At 55.8% G+C, this 17,632-nt stretch overlaps 1 protein-coding gene across 2 annotated transcripts in view; it reads left to right on the top strand.

Annotated features, from left to right (window-relative positions):
* IFFO2 (intermediate filament family orphan 2) overlaps window positions 1–16,584 on the top strand; it is a 47,332-nt gene extending 30,748 nt beyond the window's left edge. The window contains exons 2-9 of one of the 2 annotated variants that reach the window (XM_059136381.1): window positions 2,001–2,061; window positions 3,295–3,390; window positions 4,595–4,735; window positions 5,974–6,113; window positions 9,585–9,705; window positions 9,815–9,907; window positions 10,790–10,920; window positions 12,121–16,584. In XM_059136381.1, the coding sequence (XP_058992364.1) occupies window positions 2,001–2,061; window positions 3,295–3,390; window positions 4,595–4,735; window positions 5,974–6,113; window positions 9,585–9,705; window positions 9,815–9,907; window positions 10,790–10,920; window positions 12,121–12,226 (889 nt within the window). In that variant the 3' untranslated portion in view covers window positions 12,227–16,584. The remainder of the gene's footprint in view (window positions 1–2,000; window positions 2,062–3,294; window positions 3,391–4,594; window positions 4,736–5,973; window positions 6,114–9,584; window positions 9,706–9,814; window positions 9,908–10,789; window positions 10,921–12,120) is intronic. The other variant, XM_059136382.1, reaches the window with a different exon arrangement.
* The last annotated feature ends 1,048 nt before the right edge of the window (window positions 16,585–17,632 follow it).

Genomic DNA, 17,632 nt, shown 5'->3' with positions numbered 1-17,632 from the left:
AGCTCGGACCCGTGCTCTGGGCCTTGGCCTCCCTTGACAGAAGGCCCGGGAGCCCCGTGCTGCCGGGCAGGTGGAGGGCGACCTGTGAACCTCTCTCTCCCCACCTGGGACCCCTCTCTCCCATGGTGGGCCTGGGACGTACCTGGTGACCTCGGGCAAATTGCCTGTACGCTCTGGATCTCAGTTTCCCTGTTTGTACAGGGGGGGTGCTCCGTGAGATGGTCTCACCTGCATTCCACCCTCACACTCTCTCACTGCCACTCCTCAGCTTCCTCTGTGTCCTTCATCCCTGGCAGGTGCCCCGGCCTCGTGCCTGCCAGGTGTTGGACCCCGGAGCCCATGGCAGGTCTAGGCTTGGCTGCCAGTGCCGGGGGGGCTGTTAGAGAGGAAATGGGAGGAAGGGGAGCGTGCGGGGGAGAGGAGGAATTTTCCTCTGTGTGTGCAAACAGTGTCCATTTTCTCTTGTTTCTAAAAGCCAGTGACGTAACGCACCCTTCCTCCCTTCTGGCCTATTTTTAGCTGGCCCCGACAGCATCCTAAAAGGCTTCCAGACTTGCCTGCTTGGAGGCCATGTAGGGAGGTGGACAGAGGGTGAGCAGAGCGTGGAGCTCATCTGTCTGTCCCAGGATGCGGGGAGGGAAGGAACCTGTCCCAGGCTCCCTGTGGGGAAAGAAGGGAGCTGGGGGGGTGGGGCGCAGGTGGGGCGGGGGGGGGGGGGCTCTGATGGATCCTGGGTCTCTGGGGAGCTTGGCGAGGCTGCCTATGCTTAGTCTGGAGCCTCGAGCCTGGGTTCGAGTCCTGACTCCACCTGTCCTCACCCTGACCTTGGGCCCCTGACCCATGCCCGGCTTTCTGCATCCGTGACATGGGCCAGCTGTACAGCTGTGCTGGAGGGTTGTCAGGAAGATTGAATGATATCACGTGGAATGGTTCCTGGTACAAAGTAAGCTCTCAGTTGGGGTGAGCTGGTGCTGGGATGCTAATTATGATTTTTTTTTTTAAGCCTTATTTATTTGTGTGAGAGAGAGGCGATGGGGGAAAGGGACAGAAGGAGAGAGAGAACCTCAAGCAGACTCCTGGCTGAACACAGAGCCCCATGTGGGCCTCGATCTTATGACCCTGAGACCATGACCTGAGCTGAAATCAAGACTCGGACACTTAACTGACTGAGCCACCCAGCCGCCCCCAGTGATTATGATTATTAACATTTCATTCTACCTCCAGTTCATGTTGGGGGTACCCTGTGAGCCCCTGGGTGCCTCCTGCCCTTTATTCTTTCCTGTCCGGCTTTAACCAGCGTGTGCTGGAATGAGACAATACACAGAAAGCTCTGGAACGGGGCCTGGCAGAGGCGCTGACTAAGTGCGAGCTATATTTATTGTTTTTGTTTTAATGTAATAAAAAAGGCCCGGGTTTGGATTCCAGCCCCATGTGCTAGCCAGCTGAGTGTCTTTGGGTAAGACACGTAACCTCTCTGAGCCTCAGTTTCCTTCTCGGTGAGACATGGATATGTAGCTGGGTAGGGGATTTCTTGGCTGGTGAGGATTGCTGCTGGACAGAAAGACTTCTGCGGACCGTGATGATCATTGGTACAATAGAAGCTTCTTTCTTGTGGCGCTGGCTACAGCCCGGCTCCTGAGCGCCCACTGCTGTACGGGATCATTTAGCAAGGGCAGGAGCAATGGCATTTGCAGGGCACTTTATAGTTTGTGTGAAGGGGAGATGGTGGTCCCTCCCGCCTTCGTCTCCCCGGGGTGCAGTGCTCATGCTGGGAACCTGGCGGCTGTCACCCCTGCCTGAAATTATGGTTATGTGTTGACCTGGCTGTCCCCTTCCTGGTGACTGGGAGCTCCCGGAGGGCAGGCAGGGAGGGATTCACGGCAGCACCTTGCTTGCCCAGCCTGGAGACAGGCCCATGGTGGCTGCTGGCATGGTGTCTGAGGGCTGGACTGGCACGGGGAGGCCACCGTCTGACCACCTGTCCTTCTTGGCTCTTGCAGGTGGGAGGAGGAGCTCGCCAAACGCATGAACTTGCAGACCATGGTGGACACGCTGCAGGAGGTGAGTGCCCCTGGAGGTCCTGACCACGAGAGGCTTGCGGGAACCGTGTGGCCCAGGGGCACAGTCTCCGAGAGGTGAAGTCGGAGGCCAGTCCGCGCTGAGCCCCCGCACTGTGCCGCCCCTGCTCTCTCAGTCGCTCCTAAGTGGAGCCACGAGGCGTCTTCCTTGTCCCCTGCTTCGGACCTAGGAAGGGCCTGGCATAGTGTTGTAGAAAAGCTCAGGGACGGGAATAGGCAAGTCTGTCTAAGTCCCAGCACTGACCCCTGCTTGCTGGGCGATGGTCCTGTGACTCTTTCGGACCCTCACCTCCCCACCTGAGTTCAGGACTGGATGGTCTCTTGAGCTGCCCAATCCCAGCTTGCAAGAACTGACTGGGGGCCGAATGCCTTGTGCCTTGGAGTGGGGGGGCTCCCGGTGCGAATATTCTCTTGTGGTTCTGGCGTGGGAGCTCTGGGTCTGGGCTCTGCTTCACACCCACCTGCTGGGTGCACTGGGCGGCAAACTTCACCTTCTCCGCCTCTGAATAGCGACCCCATGAGGAGAGAAGAAAAGTTCTTTAAAACGTTTCTAAACATTGCTTTCCAATATTTAAGGCACAGATCTTCTAAGAGATAGAATCAAGTAATGTCAAGACACAGACAGAAAAGGATGAATGTCTGCCCTTCGTTTGTTTTATAACAGAAGTCTTTCTGTTTACAAATATGACATGTTCGCGGTCAAATATTTGGAAAACTCAGAAACGTAGAGAAAAGAATAAAACTCCCTTCCAGTTCTACCCCCCCCCCCCACATACCCAATTGACAGATTGCCGGGTGACCTGTCTTTTCTGTACAAACACACGTGTATTCCACGTATCTTTGTTTGGTTAGGTGGGCACGTGTGGCGTTGCCATTTTGGGGGTGGGAGATGGTCAAATATCGGCAATTTCACAGGGACCCACCTCACATTTTAACCTACTGGAATCACTTATTATATTAACTGGTTCTTTTTTTCCCTTAATATCTACTGGGGATTTTTCCATAGGATAAATAGTCCTTGGAGAAGTGTTTCACGCTGAGTGGTACCCTGCCAGTGAACTGGGCTCTGCAGGAAGCCGGGCTGAGGGGAGGTCCTCAGCACCCCTTTGCTGGCAGGCATGTGCCTGGCCCGGTTGGACGGCAGGTGTCCAGCCCTTCCCAGCCCTCAGGGTGCCCGGTCCCCTAAATCACCCTTCCCCATCTCTGTCCTCCCTAGGCGGCGCAGGAGGCCGAAGCCATCCAGGAGGAGATGAACGAGAAGATTGAGCGGCTCAAGGCCGAGCTCGTGGTGTTTAAGGGGCTCATGAGTGACGTAAGTGCCACCGGCAGCCGCCCTGGCATCATGACGCCCCCTCCCCCCAACACCCATCATGCAAAATGCTTCATTCACTCCGAGGCTCCAGAGCTCGGCTTCTAGTTAGAGTCCTGGCTGGCTGCGTTTGCCCCGTGAGGATGACGGATGCATCGGAGACCAGCCCCCCCCCCCCCACTTCCGCTTCCCTTGGTCTGAGTAGAGATGCATTAATCAATCTGCTGCTTAACCCATCCCGCCCTTCCCCGGGCTCCTCTGACGGTCTGTGTGTTTGCTCCAACTGGTCCCGGCTCACCACGCTGAGGGCAGGGGGTGGCCGTGGCCTCGATGTCTGGGCACCGTGGAGGCCCCCGGGTCTGGTCTGTGTCAGCTGTGGGGGCTCCCCCGGCCTGCGGTCTGCAGTAGGGCTGCTTTGTAAAGTTGGGGAACCCCAGCATCAGCATTCTTTTGAAGACTGGAACCTCTCTGAGTGACTGTAGGTGCGGAGGGCTGTTGGCAAAGCCTCCTTCCTGCTGGGGACCCGGGTTTCCGGCCACCTTCAAGCAGTGGCAGCACGTAGGGAGGGCAGCCAGAAAGGAGAAGGAGCCCGATGGCGGGTGACTCAGCCTGATGTGGCTTCTGGTCCTGGGGGCTGTGGAGCTGGGTGTGGCTGGCAGAAACCTCTGGCAGGGGGAGGGGGGGGTTGCTGCAGGGGGAGCCTACCTGGCTTCCCCTCGCCGGGCTCCTAAGGGAGCCCCTCGTCTTCGGTGAGGCCCCGCGGTCAACCATGGGAGGAATCCTGGGGAGAGCGCGCCACCTCGGCACCTTGGCCCCCCTCTGTGTGGGGGGACAGGCAGGGCACACAGGGTGGGAGAGAAGGGAAGTCTTTCAAGAGTGGGAGGTGTCTTTCTTTTCTCCTTGCTCTGACAAAATAAACACTAGCACTGTGTCTGTTGAGAGAACGCCTTCCAGCGCTTAGGGAGGCCGGCAAACATGGTCTCACCTTGTCCCCTCGGAGTCAAAGCCTTTAGCTCCTGTGACCTCTCCACCCCCTCCCCCAACCTGAGCAGCGCTGGCCCCGCCCTCCCTGTCCAGGCTCCCCCTTGGACTTGGAGCTGTGCTCCCCTCTGCCAGCAGGAGCCTGGGAGCGACGCCCCCGCCCCATGCCCTCCCCTATGCTCGCTCCAGCCCTCGCTCACATAACCCCCTGCTGTCCTCCCTGCAGCCCATGACAGACCTGGACACAAAGATCCAAGAAAAGGCCATGAAGGTGGACATGGACATCTGTCGCCGGATCGATATCACGGCCAAGCTGTGCGATGTCGCACAGCAGCGGAACTCGGAAGACGTGTCCAAGATCTTCCAGGTGAATAGGGTCACCCTGCTCACCGACCGCCACTCCCCCCGCGCCCCTGCCACCGCCCCCTCCCCGAGTGCCCGGCCTCCACCCTGCATGGCCAGGCCCTCCTCCCCTCCAGTTCTGTCCACTCCCCTGCCCCCAGAGTTAGTGTTGGCCCCCGCTCTGGCCTCCCAGGATGACACAGAGTCAGGGACGTGGCGACTCGTAGGCTCGTCAGGCTTAATGCTTCATCCTGTGGCTGAGGAGCCCGTGAGGTGACGGGCTCAGGAAGGGACAGGCCCAGCTGGGGCTGGCACTCAGGTCTCCTGACCTTCTGGGGCTTGGTCCACAGGCCTGCGGGGCGCCGTCGCCAAGGTTGAGAGTCCTGGTTGGGCTGTGGGAGCACCGGGCAGATGAGTCTCAGAATTCCCAAGAGGATCTGGTGGCCTCTGGTTTGCGTTCCCACCGAAGAATCCCTCAGGGCTTACCCCTAGCCCTCAAGGAGCAAGGCTGTGTCCCGAGAGAGGGCGGTGGGGCAGTTAGTCCTGGTGGGCTGTCCTCTAGGGAGGGGCTAGTCCAGCGGCCCGAAGGGCACGTGTCATTCTCCAAAGGCTGCTTCTTGAATTCTGGGTTGTGGTTTGGCTTTTGCTTGAACCCAGGGCAGACCAGCGTGTTGTCGCTTTAAGTGTGTGACTTTGGGTGTAGCGTGAGCAATCTGGGCTCGTCCACCTCCGTGCCTTCTTGCCGCCCCTCTGCTGGGAAGCAGGGGTGACCATTCCAGGCTTTGTTTGGTGTGCTTGTGTCTTGTCTGCTTGGAATGGAGGAAGCTTGGGGACCCTCGGACTGCCTGCCCTTTGCCTTTGCATGTGGGCAGGAGGGCTCTGAAAGCGTGGAGCCCTCCGGGCCTCTGTGAGGGGTTCCCTGTCTCTCTGGCTGGCGCTGAGACATCCCCGGGGACTCTGCCCCGGGTCTGGCCCACTCCTCTCCCCAGATTGTGGGGCTGCCGCTCTGGTGAAGGGCCGAGCTGAGCCAGCCCGCCCACCGGGGGAGGGAAGGGTCCAGGCTGTCTGTCCTTCCTGCATGTGTCCCGCCTCACGCTTCCTGCTAATGCCACCTGCTTCTTAGAGGAGCTCTGCATCTTTGCCAGCAGTGGCTGCCCCGGCCACGCTCCATCCATCCCTGTGGGATGCCGACTCCTTTCCCAGCCTCCCCTCCCTCCCAGCAGAGCCTCCCACTTAACCTGCATCTCTTCCTTCCCCTGCCAGGTGGTCCCCAAAAAGAAAGAGCGTAAGGTGGCTTCGGATGACGATATCTCCGAGCAGGACGGGGAGGTGAACCGGTTCTCGGATGACGAGGTCGGCTCCATGAACATCACAGATGAGATGAAACGCATGTTCAACCAGCTGTGAGTATCTCTGCAGCCCCAGCCCCCCAGGGCTCCACTCCACTCCACCAGCTTGCCCACTGGTGGCTTGCTCTGGCAGTGCTTTGACTGGCCAGCATGGGGTTCTGAAAGAATTTGGATTTATCCTCAATGGTCATAATTGGGGGACTTTCACATTTTCAGAAGAGGCTTAATGGTAGTGCTGGGTCCTGTTGGCTCGAGCCTTACTCTCCCACTGGTTGTCCCCGAGGTGGGATCGCTGGGTCGACCCCCGTACCAGGGCCCACCAGGCGGGCTGAGGCCGGCTCTGGACATGCACCAAACGTCCTCGGTCTGTCCAGTCTGTGTTCTCCATCCAGACCCACCTTTGACGCTAATCCACAAGGTCCCCTGACTTGGGCTGCGGGAGGGAAGAGGAGGGTGCACCTGCGGGCATTAGGGGCTTGTCTGAGGGCATGGACTTGGTGGGTTGGGCTGGGACAGGGTCTCTGGGGCCTACATTTATTTCCTCCTGCCCCTCCGACTGCTCTTACCTGTTCCCTGTCTGCAGCCCCTTGTGGTTGGGCCCCTGGGCCCTGAGAACTCACACTTTCCCTGCCCTAGGACTCTGGGTTTCCAACAGCAGAGCTACGATTGAGCCCTGGGCTCTAAGGAGCCGTCACAAAACCCCACAGAACCCCTCCCTAGGAGCTCCTGTTTTTAAGGCAGTTGCCTCTGACCTCATGCTTGGTTCAGAAGCCAGGTCTTGGGTCTCCCTCCTGCTTCCTGCAGAGCCATGGGGCTGGCTTAGCATGACAGAGTCCAAAGGCCGCTCAGCCCAGCCCCTTCACATTCCAATGGGGAAAGTCAAGTTCAAAGGGGCGTGCCAGGAGTTGGAATAGAGCTGGGCCCCTGACCCACGGTGGAGTCCTCTGTCCCCAGCTAGCTGTCTTTGCTCTCGGAAGAGAGTCCCCCTCGGCCCTATCGGCAACCATCCTCCCTGGCCTGGTCTCTTTGCCGCTGAGCCAGGTGACTTAGGGAGGCAGGAGTCTGACCAGGGCTGGGGTGGGTTTGTGTGACACTTCCTGGTACTTGTCATTCCCTGGGAACAGAACTGAGGTGACGCTGTGTCTTGCGGGCTTGCTGTTAGAGTGTCACAAAGAGATTCCCGGACTCCTGATTCTGTCTTCTGACATCCTGTCCAAATGTCATATTCTCAATCTTTTGGTGATGACAGGGCCTTTGGAAGGGAGCCCTTGGTGGGATCCAGGTTTTCTAAACGTGGTAGCGGGCATTGGGCATTCCTGAGCCTGAGGCAGAATTGACCAGCCCACACACCCAGGCTGGGTTCATTCGGGTGAATTAAAGGGCTTCACTGAAGAAATGGTCCCCATGTGCAGAAAATCCCCAAGGGATAGTTAGGCTGCCTGGGAATGGGGTGGGCTGAAAGGGACAGTCGCAAGAGCTGGGTCTGGGGCCTCCACCAGCTGGGCTACTGCTGTACAGAGGAGGTCTGATGCAAAGTCGGGGTGCCTGGGGTTGACCGGCCTGAATTGGGTTCAGTATCCAATGGGATTTATTGGGTTGTGACATGGCCTGGGTTAAACTATATATATAATAATAATAATAATAATAATAAATATACATTCTATATATATCCTCTGATTGCCCCTCCACCCCTGAAGGGCTGGCCAAGGCCATGCTGACCCCTGCCGCCACCCCCCCTCAGGGTGCTGGCCCCACCCCCAGCATCTCCATCGGCTACTGGCCAGGCTGAGACCCAAGCCAGAGGCTGCCCCTGGCCAGTTCCACTGAAGTCTTTGAATAATGTGCCCCGTGTCAGGGCTGTTTTGTTTTGATCAAAATCTGTTGCTTCGGCTTCAGACCAAGGAGAAGGGGAGGAATTCACTACTCTCCCTGCACCACGGCCAGCTCCTCAGCCCCGCCCTCCCCATCTCGCGACCCCTTTCTCTGGCCTGTCTTCCTGTCCTTTCTGGCTCCCCATTCCTCAGCTGGGGTTTCCTTCAGATCCCAGACGCTAGAAAGGAAGTGAAGTCAGCGGTCGAGTATGTGTTGCGGAGACGGTGGACCCCAGGGGCTAATCTGGAACGAGTCCAGGCCAGCAGCGCCTTCCTCAGCAGCCCTGGCCCGGCTCTGGTCCCCGGGCTCACGGAGCCACCTACAGGCTCCAGCAGAAACTGCTTTTCGGTGGGGGACCAGCCTCCAGGAGGTGCTCTAGGCAGCTTTTATTTATTTTTATTATTTTTTTATTTTATTTTTTAAAAGATACAGAGAGAGAGATCACAAGTAGGCAGAGGCAGGCAGGGGAGGGGGGAAGCATGCTCCCCGCTGAGCAGAGAGCCCGGTATGGGGTTCGATCCCAGGACCCTGAGATCATGACTCGAGCCTAAGGCAGAGGCTTAACCTACTGAGCCACCCAGGCGCCCCTCTAGGCAGCTTTTAACCAGAAATTTTTCTTGGGCCCTGCCCCGTGGCCCCCAAGCCTGATCCATCATGGGAAGGAAGGGAGCAGTGGCCTGGAGCATTGGGGTGGGGAGACATCGGCTGAGAGCCCTGGGACCCCCATTCTCCTCTGTGGCTGATTCGATCGATCAAATGATTTAAGTAAGCCCTGCAGACATCACCCATCTCATCCGATCGAGTTTTCCCTTCAGCTGGGGGAAGAAGGGCAGAAAACCCTCCATCCCAGGCAAGCCCGTATGGTCCGTTACCCTGCTTCCAGTTCCAGTGAATCGGGAAGCCCCGAAGTTACTCAGGCTTTGAATCCAGGCCCGATTTCCATCATGCATTGGTCCAGAAGTCCACCTAATCCCTGCAGCCTTCAGTTTCCTCATCTGTAAAATGGGTCCAAGAATCATGCTTGTCTCATAGGCATGTTGGGAGGAGGGAACAAAGCGCAGTGTAACATATGCTTGGCGGCCGGTCCCACACCCAGCACATAATGGGTGCTTGGTGTGTCCTACTCAGGGGAGAAAAGGCGGTAGGAGATGTCTGGTTTTCCACCCCAGTTTCTGTGACAGGCTAGCAGTGTGACATTGGACAAGTGGGTTATTCTTCTGAGCTGCAATTTCCTCATCTGTAAAATGGGCATATTATCAACCTGAGTTACGGAGAAGGCTATAGAAATCGCCTCTTAGAAAGTAGGGGCTCCAGAAATGAGCTGGAATGAAACTGTGAATGAAACTGTCACCGGATTGGATTTGGGGGGAAAATATCTTTAGTCTTCGCTGATTAAAGACTGGCATCTTTACAAAGAGACATTTTAAATGGTATAAGTAATATAGCAATGCTTTTTTGTTTTAAAAGGGCTGACCAGCCCCCCACCCCAACCCCTGCTGGATAGGGCATGTGTCCTCTTTGGCTGGCACCCCTATCTGTGTGGGACGGCCCCCCGGCATGAGCGTACCCATCGGGGCGGCGCCCTTTCTTCCCCGGTCCTGGCCTCTGCAGCCGGGCTCCTGGTCAGCGGTGCCCTCTGCTGTGATCCCATAGGCGGGAGACCTTTGACTTTGACGATGACTGTGACAGCCTGACGTGGGAGGAGAACGAAGACACGCTGCTGCTCTGGGAAGACTTCACCAACTGCAACCCAAGCATCGACCTGCAAGGCGAGGTGAGCCCCCAGCCCGGCTGCTCAGACGCCGGCCAGCCCGCCCTGTCCCCACTCGTTCCGGCAGCCTGCGCCACCCAACTCATTGGTCCCCTTTGTTCTGTGTCCTCAGCAAGAGGAAAATTTGGGCAACTTGATCCACGAGACAGAATCCTTCTTCAAGACGAGAGACAAGGAGTACCAGGAAACGATTGGCCAGATCGAGGTGAGGGCTCGGGCTCTCGAGCCCCTGGTGAGGTTCCTGGGATGTGAGGTCTTGATGGCAGTGGAGGGGGATGGGGGTGCGGGGCTGGTAGGGTGGTGTGGGCACAAGTTCACAAGTTGGAGGCCTGTGTTTCCCTGCGGGTCCTACCCCTCCTAGGGCCTCAGTTTTCCCTGGTATAAGATAGAACCCATGGGGGTGGTGATCCGTGTCTGTCCCAGAGAGTTTTTTATGTTATGCAACAGAGAGGGTGATCCCAAACAACGAGAGAAGACGTTTGAGTGACATCAAGGGACGCTAGGCCCTCAGGAAGCCTCGCTAGTACTCACAGGCCCCTGTACGTGCCTAGGGGTGGTTGGGTGTCTCCGGCCTGCCCAGTGGGTACTGTACCCTGTTAGAGCAGCAGAGGAGAGGAGACTGACTGAGACCCTGGCTGGCCCAGGGTCTCCTGTCGGGAAGCACCCTGCAGGCTGGCTGTCTGCACCGTGGAGCCTGTGCTTGGCCACATCTTTCAGTGAGAGTGACTGCTGGAGAGGGAGAAGGCCAAGCCTTCCCTGGGGGCTCTGTCATTGGTAGAGGAAAAGGGTCAGAAACACAACGGAGACCTGAGAACTGTCCTAAGCAAGTCTGTATAAAGCAGGGCAGGAAGCTGGGCGAGGTGGAGTTGGGGGACCCCATGCAGGCTGCCCCTCGAGTCACTAAGCAGCTGTTCCCTGTTCCCTGCAAGCAGTTCTGAGGCTGGGGTCCAGCCTGGAGAGAGTGCAGGGTGTGGTGTGGTGTCCCAGGGTGGCCTCAGAGCCACCAAGGATGTGAGGAAGAAGTGGCTGAGGGTTCCTGAGTGTGGGGGACTTGACCTCACCTTTCTCCTGCTTTGCGGCCTTTCAGCTGGAGCTGGCCACGGCCAAGAGCGACATGAACCGGCACTTGCACGAGTACATGGAGATGTGCAGCATGAAACGCGGGCTGGACGTGCAGATGGAGACCTGCCGCCGGCTCATCAAAGGCTCTGCGGACAGGTGCCTGGCCCCTTCTCCCTGCGGGTGCAGTGGCGGCGTCCTTGGCGGGGATTTGTGGGGCTGCGTCTTATTGCCTGGTCCATTTTGTCTGCCCAGCCCATCCATCCATCCATTCACGCATCCAGTATTAGCCACCTGCTGTGTGAGGGAGGACTTGGGCATCTGATCCCGCGCACCTCCCGCAGCAGCCCTGCCCCCACTGACTCAGCAGCTTGTCATTTCCAAGGCCTGCTCTGTGCCAGGCCGCGGGGACAGTGATGAACAGAACAGCTGCAGCCCCCGCCCTCTTGGGGCTCATGCCCCACCTTCTGCCCAGTCGCCGGGTAGAAGAGGGACGCAGGGCACTTCTCAGCATCACTGCTGATGGGGCTCCTGGTGTCCGTGGGAAGCAATTTCCCTTCCTTTCCTGTTCTCCCACCAAGGGCCACTGGGTCTGTCCCCAGGACACTGACATGCCTCAGGCCCCTTGTGTTTGCCAGGGAATGCCAAAACAAAGACACAGCTCTTGCCTTCAAGGAACACAGCCTTTTAGGGGAAACAGATACGCCAGTAATAATATGAGATGGTACATGAGAGATGCTGGGCAGGAAGCACAGATGTGTTCATTGTACTCGTTCTTATTATTATGACCATCGTTCAGGTTATAAAAGAGGGAGGGGCAGCTCAGTGGGGGAAGGGGCTGGGCTCAGGATGTCATACCTTTAGCTCATTGTTGTCCCTGGAATCCACGGTCGTCACCTCCGTGTTCTGATGGAGGAACAGGTTAAATAGCTTGCTCCTGGCCCCCCCTGCTCATCCAGGATAGGGCCAGGATCCGGACCCAGTACTACTAGCCACTGTCCCATGTGGCCTCCTGCGAGTTAATTAGGGTTTACTGAGCACCTACTGTGTGCCTGGACCTGTGTTAGGTGGTTAGAGAGTAGGACCAGAGCTCGATCCATGGTTCCTGCTCCCAGGGAACTGTCCGTGCCCAGAGCACTTAGAGGCCATGCAGGGGAACCTGAGAGGTCTTGAGGGCCACAATCAACTCCGTGAGCTTAGAAGATTCTAAGGAGAGCAGAGTGAAGGCGGGGTCTCAGGGCGGGATCACCAATGATTAGATTTTATGCAAGGGGCAGCTCAGTCCTTCCTGCCCCTTGGATCCCTTCAGGAGTCCCCAGGCTGCCCTCTGCATGACCCCTGTTCTCTTGTGCCTTCCAGGAATTCACCATCTCCCAGCTCCGTGGCCAGCAGTGACTCAGGAAGTACAGACGAGATCCAGGATGAGTTTGAGCGGGAGGCGGATGTGGAACCCATGGTCAGCTGATGACGGAGGCCCCCTGTGCCTGCTGGTCTTGGTGATGGCGCCTCTGCCCCTCTCCCCATGGGGCCAGGAAGGCTTCTTGGAGTGGGGCTCCAGTCCTCACCACACAGACTCCCTCTGCCCTCCCTTCTCTGGAGGCCCCGGGGGACCGCTGCTTCCTTCCTTCAACCCACCACCAACCAGTGCCCCGCCTCCATCCACCCACCCAAGGAATGGTGCTGTCAATTTCTATTGTTCTCCACATTACAAATGCAGACTTCTGTCCGGACGATGCAGTGTTAACTGTGCCTTTTCCCTTAAGCTGAGCCACTTTGAGCTCCAAAGAATTCTTCCTAGCAGGTGTTTTTATACAAAACTCTAAGGTGGGGACAGGGGGGCCCCTGGCCTGATCTAATGTGGATTTCTCCCCTCCCACCTGCTTCTCTGATTGGCCCTGAGCTCTGCCCCCCCCCCTCCTCTGCCTGACCTGAGTTGGCCTAGGGGTGGTCCACTTCCCCATCCCTAGGAAGGAGCTGTTTGCCTCTGCAACCTTTCCAGGCCTGGGTGGGGGTTTTTACTTACTGACAAGAGAGAAAAGATAGGAGGAGGGAGAGCAGACAAAATTTTATTTTCTTTCTGGATCGAGTGGCGCAGCGGAGGGACAAGGCACTGTGCGGGAAAGTGGAGTCTCACTGTGTTTAAACTACTATGCAAAAACAAAACAAAACAAAACAAAACAAAAAGCAGCTTGCCTTATATCATTGTGGAAGGTAGGCCGTTGCCCAGACTCCTGGTTTTCCGCTGGAGCTGGCAGGGAGGCGGAGGCTAGGGCGATCTGTCTCGCAGCCTCTGAGGGTGAGCACTGACTTGGGAGTAGGGGTTCTGTCAAGGTTGGTAGTGAGGTCGGGGCCGGGGGCCGGGGGCCGGGGAGGGCTGCAAGGCCATCGGCCCACCTGACTGCTTGCTTTCTTGGGACCTTTGTGGGAGTGGGAGGGGTCTTTTATTGCCCTGATGACTTGATGTTTCTCTCTCCCTTCCCAGCCAGTGATAAGGGGCTACAGATTTGTAATTTCTCTGTGAGAAAGCCTGGAGGGGGTGAGGCCTGGTATCCAGCCCTCCGCCGTGGGGCTGGGCTGGCCCCACCTGCCGCTGTCTTGCTTGGTTCTCTACCGCCCCTAGTTGCGGGCTGTTCGGCCACTGGCGGGCACTGGAAAGGGATGGGGGAGAGGCAGCAAGGGCTGCGAGCAAATCGGAGGAGGCAGGAGTGGAGCTGGAGTGTGAGAACCATCCTTTGTTCTGCTCATGGCCATGTGCAAGCCTGTTTCCATACCTGACTTGATTGACTGACCAGTGTGGGGAGTTAACCTGAGCCAGTATCTCCCCAATGCTTGGGTCAGAAGGCCCCTTGTGGAGGCCACCTGCCAAATCTCAGTGTAGAGCCAGATGAGCAGGTTTTGCTTTTTTTTTTTTTTTTAAATTTCTTTCTGTACCCACTCCTGGGGGCATGATTGCCGATTTTTGTGTTTTTGTTTTTTTTTTTAATTAAAAAAAATTTTTTTAATTGGCCCAGGAGCTCCCCCTGGAGGTCCAAGAAGCAAAATGCGCCGGAGGCCCAGAACTCCCCACCTACCTCTCTCCTATGGAGGCGGAGGAGGGCCTCTGACTGTAAATCGGGTGGCAGCCCCCTGTCTTTCTTCCTCAGGGTACCAGCGACTGTAAGGGCCTTCTCTCTCTTCCGTTTCTCCACCTGTTTTGCGGTCTTAAAACCATTGTACATAATATTCATATTATATATATATACATATACATATATGTATGAGAGAGAGAGCATGTGTGTTAGTGACCATATGTAATTTTTATTTATCAGAACTTGGTGGCCTTTATTGTGAGTTTCTCTCTCTCTCTCTCTCTTTTTTTTCTTTTTCTTTTGTGGTTGTCGAGGGAACCTGCTGGTCCCCTGTGGCAGTCTGGCCCAGAGGCTTCCGTTCCCATCTAGACAGCCCCTGGGTAGGTACGCAGAGGGACAGTGGTTTCAGAGGAGAGACAGCCCCTGGCCCTCCTCCTCACTGACCCTTGTTCTAAAGGTTACAGGGTTCAAACATACCTGATTATTATTGTACTTAGTGTTGTAGTTTTAGTTTTAGTTTTATTTTAACCAAAGTCGGGTGTGGACCTCAGCTGCTGGAAAGATTTTCCGTTTCCGGGAGGAACCCCCCCCCCCCCGCCCCCGCATCCCCAGGCCTCCTCTGTCTGGGGCTGAGGGGGGTCATGGAATGACCTGGTTTGGGAAGCAGAGCAGAGGCCAGGCTTGGGTTGCTCCTCAAGGTGGTGGGGAGGGCGACAGAGCTGTCTGTAGTGTTAAGACAAGGCAGCAGTGTAAGTATTCGGGGGTACCGAAGGGGACCGTGGCTGTCGGTATCCAGTGGTGTTATTTATGCTCATGTACATAGGACGTTTGCCTCTGGAACTAGGGTGCCAGGGAGTGTGGGAATGGCAATAGCCAGACATGGACGCTGGCCAGGCAGCTTTTTCCTGCTGGTTTTCCAGAGCTGCTCTGCCCTGGGGAGCTCGGATCTGGGGCAGGTGGACGCGGGGTGTTGGGGGCGGCAAGAATGTGGCTGACCAGCCCGGCTGCCTCTCTCCCCACCAAGTTCTTTTTTGAGTTTGTTGCCAGCGGGCCCTTGCTCGTGCCCCTGCCATGAGCCCACAGCTTGCCAAGAGAGACCCCAACGCACACTGGGGCAGCCCCCAGTCTGGTTGGGACGAACTGCTCCGTCCTTTGTAAAGCTGTAAATACTCAAATTTCTATTTCTAAGCCCAGTGTCATATTGACATTGGTATCTTAAAGTTGTTCTCAGATGGGCTCTCCTGTGCCGCCCTCTCTCACTCTCCTATTTTTGGGGGTTTTATAAAAAGAGAGGATTGGGGAGGGACAGGGAGAGTAGCTTCCTTTTGGCTCCCTGGTTGTGGAAGACACACGTGCACGCACGCACATACACACACACATGCTCCTCTGAGACTCCAAATGGGGAAAAAACCCACAAAACATTGGCAAGTAAACACATTTTGTTTTCTTGTAGCAATATATCTTGAGGTCTCTGAAGGGCCAGTCCATCGTGGACTTAGCTCTGACCTTCAGAGAAGCAAACCACTTGGGCTTGGAAGAGGGGAGAGGGTGTGGGGCAGGGGTAATAAGGTGTAACTTAAGCTAAATGTAATCTATTTATAAAGTAAGAGATTCTCATCTATTTTTATGAAAGGAAAGGGTTTTTAAATCTAGGGTAGGCAGTTCTGGTAGCCCGGTGTTCTCCCGTGAACAAGACGCGTGTCACTGCTGGTCTGAATTTGATCAGTGCCCCTCCCGTCTCCTGGGCCTCCCCACCCTCCACCCCTGCATCTGTGAGCAGCTTTAGCAGAGCCTATGTACGTCCCACCTCACCCCCATTTCCCTGTTCCTTGACACACCCTCCAGCTCCTCGGTCCTTGAAAGTCTCGGGGTGGGGGGCACCTGTGGGAGTGGGTGGGCAGCGGGGAATTCAGAATGGAGGTGGGTGGGGAGGAGGGGAGAGGGGGCACCGGGTAGGGGACAAGCTCTGCCTCAGAGGGTGGGCTCTGTTCGGCGACATGGGTCTGGTGTGCCAAGGTCCATTGCCAGGTCAGCTGTATTTGGGAGAGGTTGAGAAGCAGCGGACCGTGGGTGACTATGGGACTGTTGGTTCAGGGGGCGCTCAGTTTCCTTGGGGCCTGGACCCTAGTGAGTCCCGGGTGGTCCGGGAACTGGAGCAGGAATGGAAGGGCTGGGAGTTGCCCACCACCCAGCCCCAGCGGTGCCCACTCTAGGCCGAGGGTCTGGGGCAGGAACCTGGATGCTGGGACTTCCTCAGACCTGGGTTCCACCATCTTGAGAGCCCGAGCAATCCTCCTGACATGGGGAGTCTGGAGGCAGCTGGGTGGGTATGGGTAAAGGCTGATTCTCTCGGAAGGGGAATTTTCTTTGATTGGAGGATTTCCAGGTTCGGGACTGGCCCTGGGCTGTGTATGAGTCTTGGGCAAATCCCTCGCCATTCCCACCGCCGGGCCCTCTAGAGAAATGAGGCAAGGCATCATCCCCACCCCCAGCAAGACCCCTTTGTGGACGTTTTAGCATCTACCTGATTTTTAGCTCCATCCAGGGAAACTTTGTATCCCTCAGTCCTATCCCACCCCACTGTTGCTCTTTGTCTGCCAGTTGGGTCTAGTGTCAAGGGGAAAGGGGGGGTTTATACTCATTGAAAGACTACTGATCCTACCGGAAACCAACCTGTTTACTGTACTGTTGTAAATATCATGCCCTTTATATCCTGTATATTGGCTTCTTTTAAATAAAGTGAAATGTCTTAGAATTGATGGTGCTTTTTCTTTTCTTTTCTTTTTCTTTTTTTTTAAATTGAGGATAAAATAGTGATGGGCAAAGGGCAAGAGGCCTGAGGGTTGCATAAACACCAAAACAAAGCCATTAGCCAGCTGGTGATAAAATAGGGAAAATTCACATCCCTTGTTATATGGGCACCTCACGGTGAAATCTTTGGAGGGTGATAGAGCAGACTTTATTACCATACACACTTTACAGAAGGGGAAGAGCGAGCCAGAGCGATCGCAGGCTGAGTAACTGGCATCGCCTGGTTTCAGTTGAGGTCCTGCTAATCATAACCCCTACCCCTTTGTTTAACCTCCTTTTATGGTGCCCACGAAGGGCCACCTTCTGGGACTCTAGATTTGACCTTGTCCAGTGTTCTAGTTTCTTCCTATTAATGGCCAAATTTAGGGAGACCCTGCCTCTTGTGAGCTGCCCTGCTCCCCACTAGGGTTTTCTCCAAGGATTCAGAGGGACAGACGCCAATTCCAGTCTTTACCATCTTTAAGACTTGCGCTTAGGGGCACCTGGTTGCTGGGTCCGTTAAGCATCTGCCTTTGGTTTGGGTTATGATCCCAGGGTTTTGGGATCAAGCCCTGTGTCGGGCTCCCTTCTCTGTGGGAGCCTGCTTCTCCCTCTCCCTCTGCCTCCCTCTTTCTGTGTCTCTCATGAATAAATGAATAAAATCTTAAAACAAACAAACAAACAAACAAAAAAAAACCTTACGCTTAACAGAGCTTCCTTTTCTCCTCACTCTTTAAATTTCCCAAAGTGTCTTAAAGGGTGTGACTTGGAGAAAGAGGAGTAACATGAAATAATGCGGGCAATAACCCCCCCAACTATAGAAACCGAGTCCCAGGGAAATAAGGTATTTTGCCAATGTCCTAAGGAGGAACCACAGTCAGTAATAGCACTCTCACTCCTCACCAGGTTCTCCATTGCCTTTGGAGAAAATATTAACGGGTAATTCGGAAGAGAGCTCTAAAAGCTTCAACTAATTTAGGAAAAATGGAAATGAATCCTGAAGAGTCAGCCAT

The sequence above is a fragment of the Mustela lutreola genome, chromosome 10 (assembly GCF_030435805.1).
Source record: "Mustela lutreola isolate mMusLut2 chromosome 10, mMusLut2.pri, whole genome shotgun sequence".
In the NCBI taxonomy this organism is placed as follows: Eukaryota; Metazoa; Chordata; class Mammalia; order Carnivora; family Mustelidae; genus Mustela; species Mustela lutreola.
The sequence above is the reverse complement of the archived record's forward strand: the minus strand, read 5'-3'. Positions and strand labels throughout refer to the sequence as shown.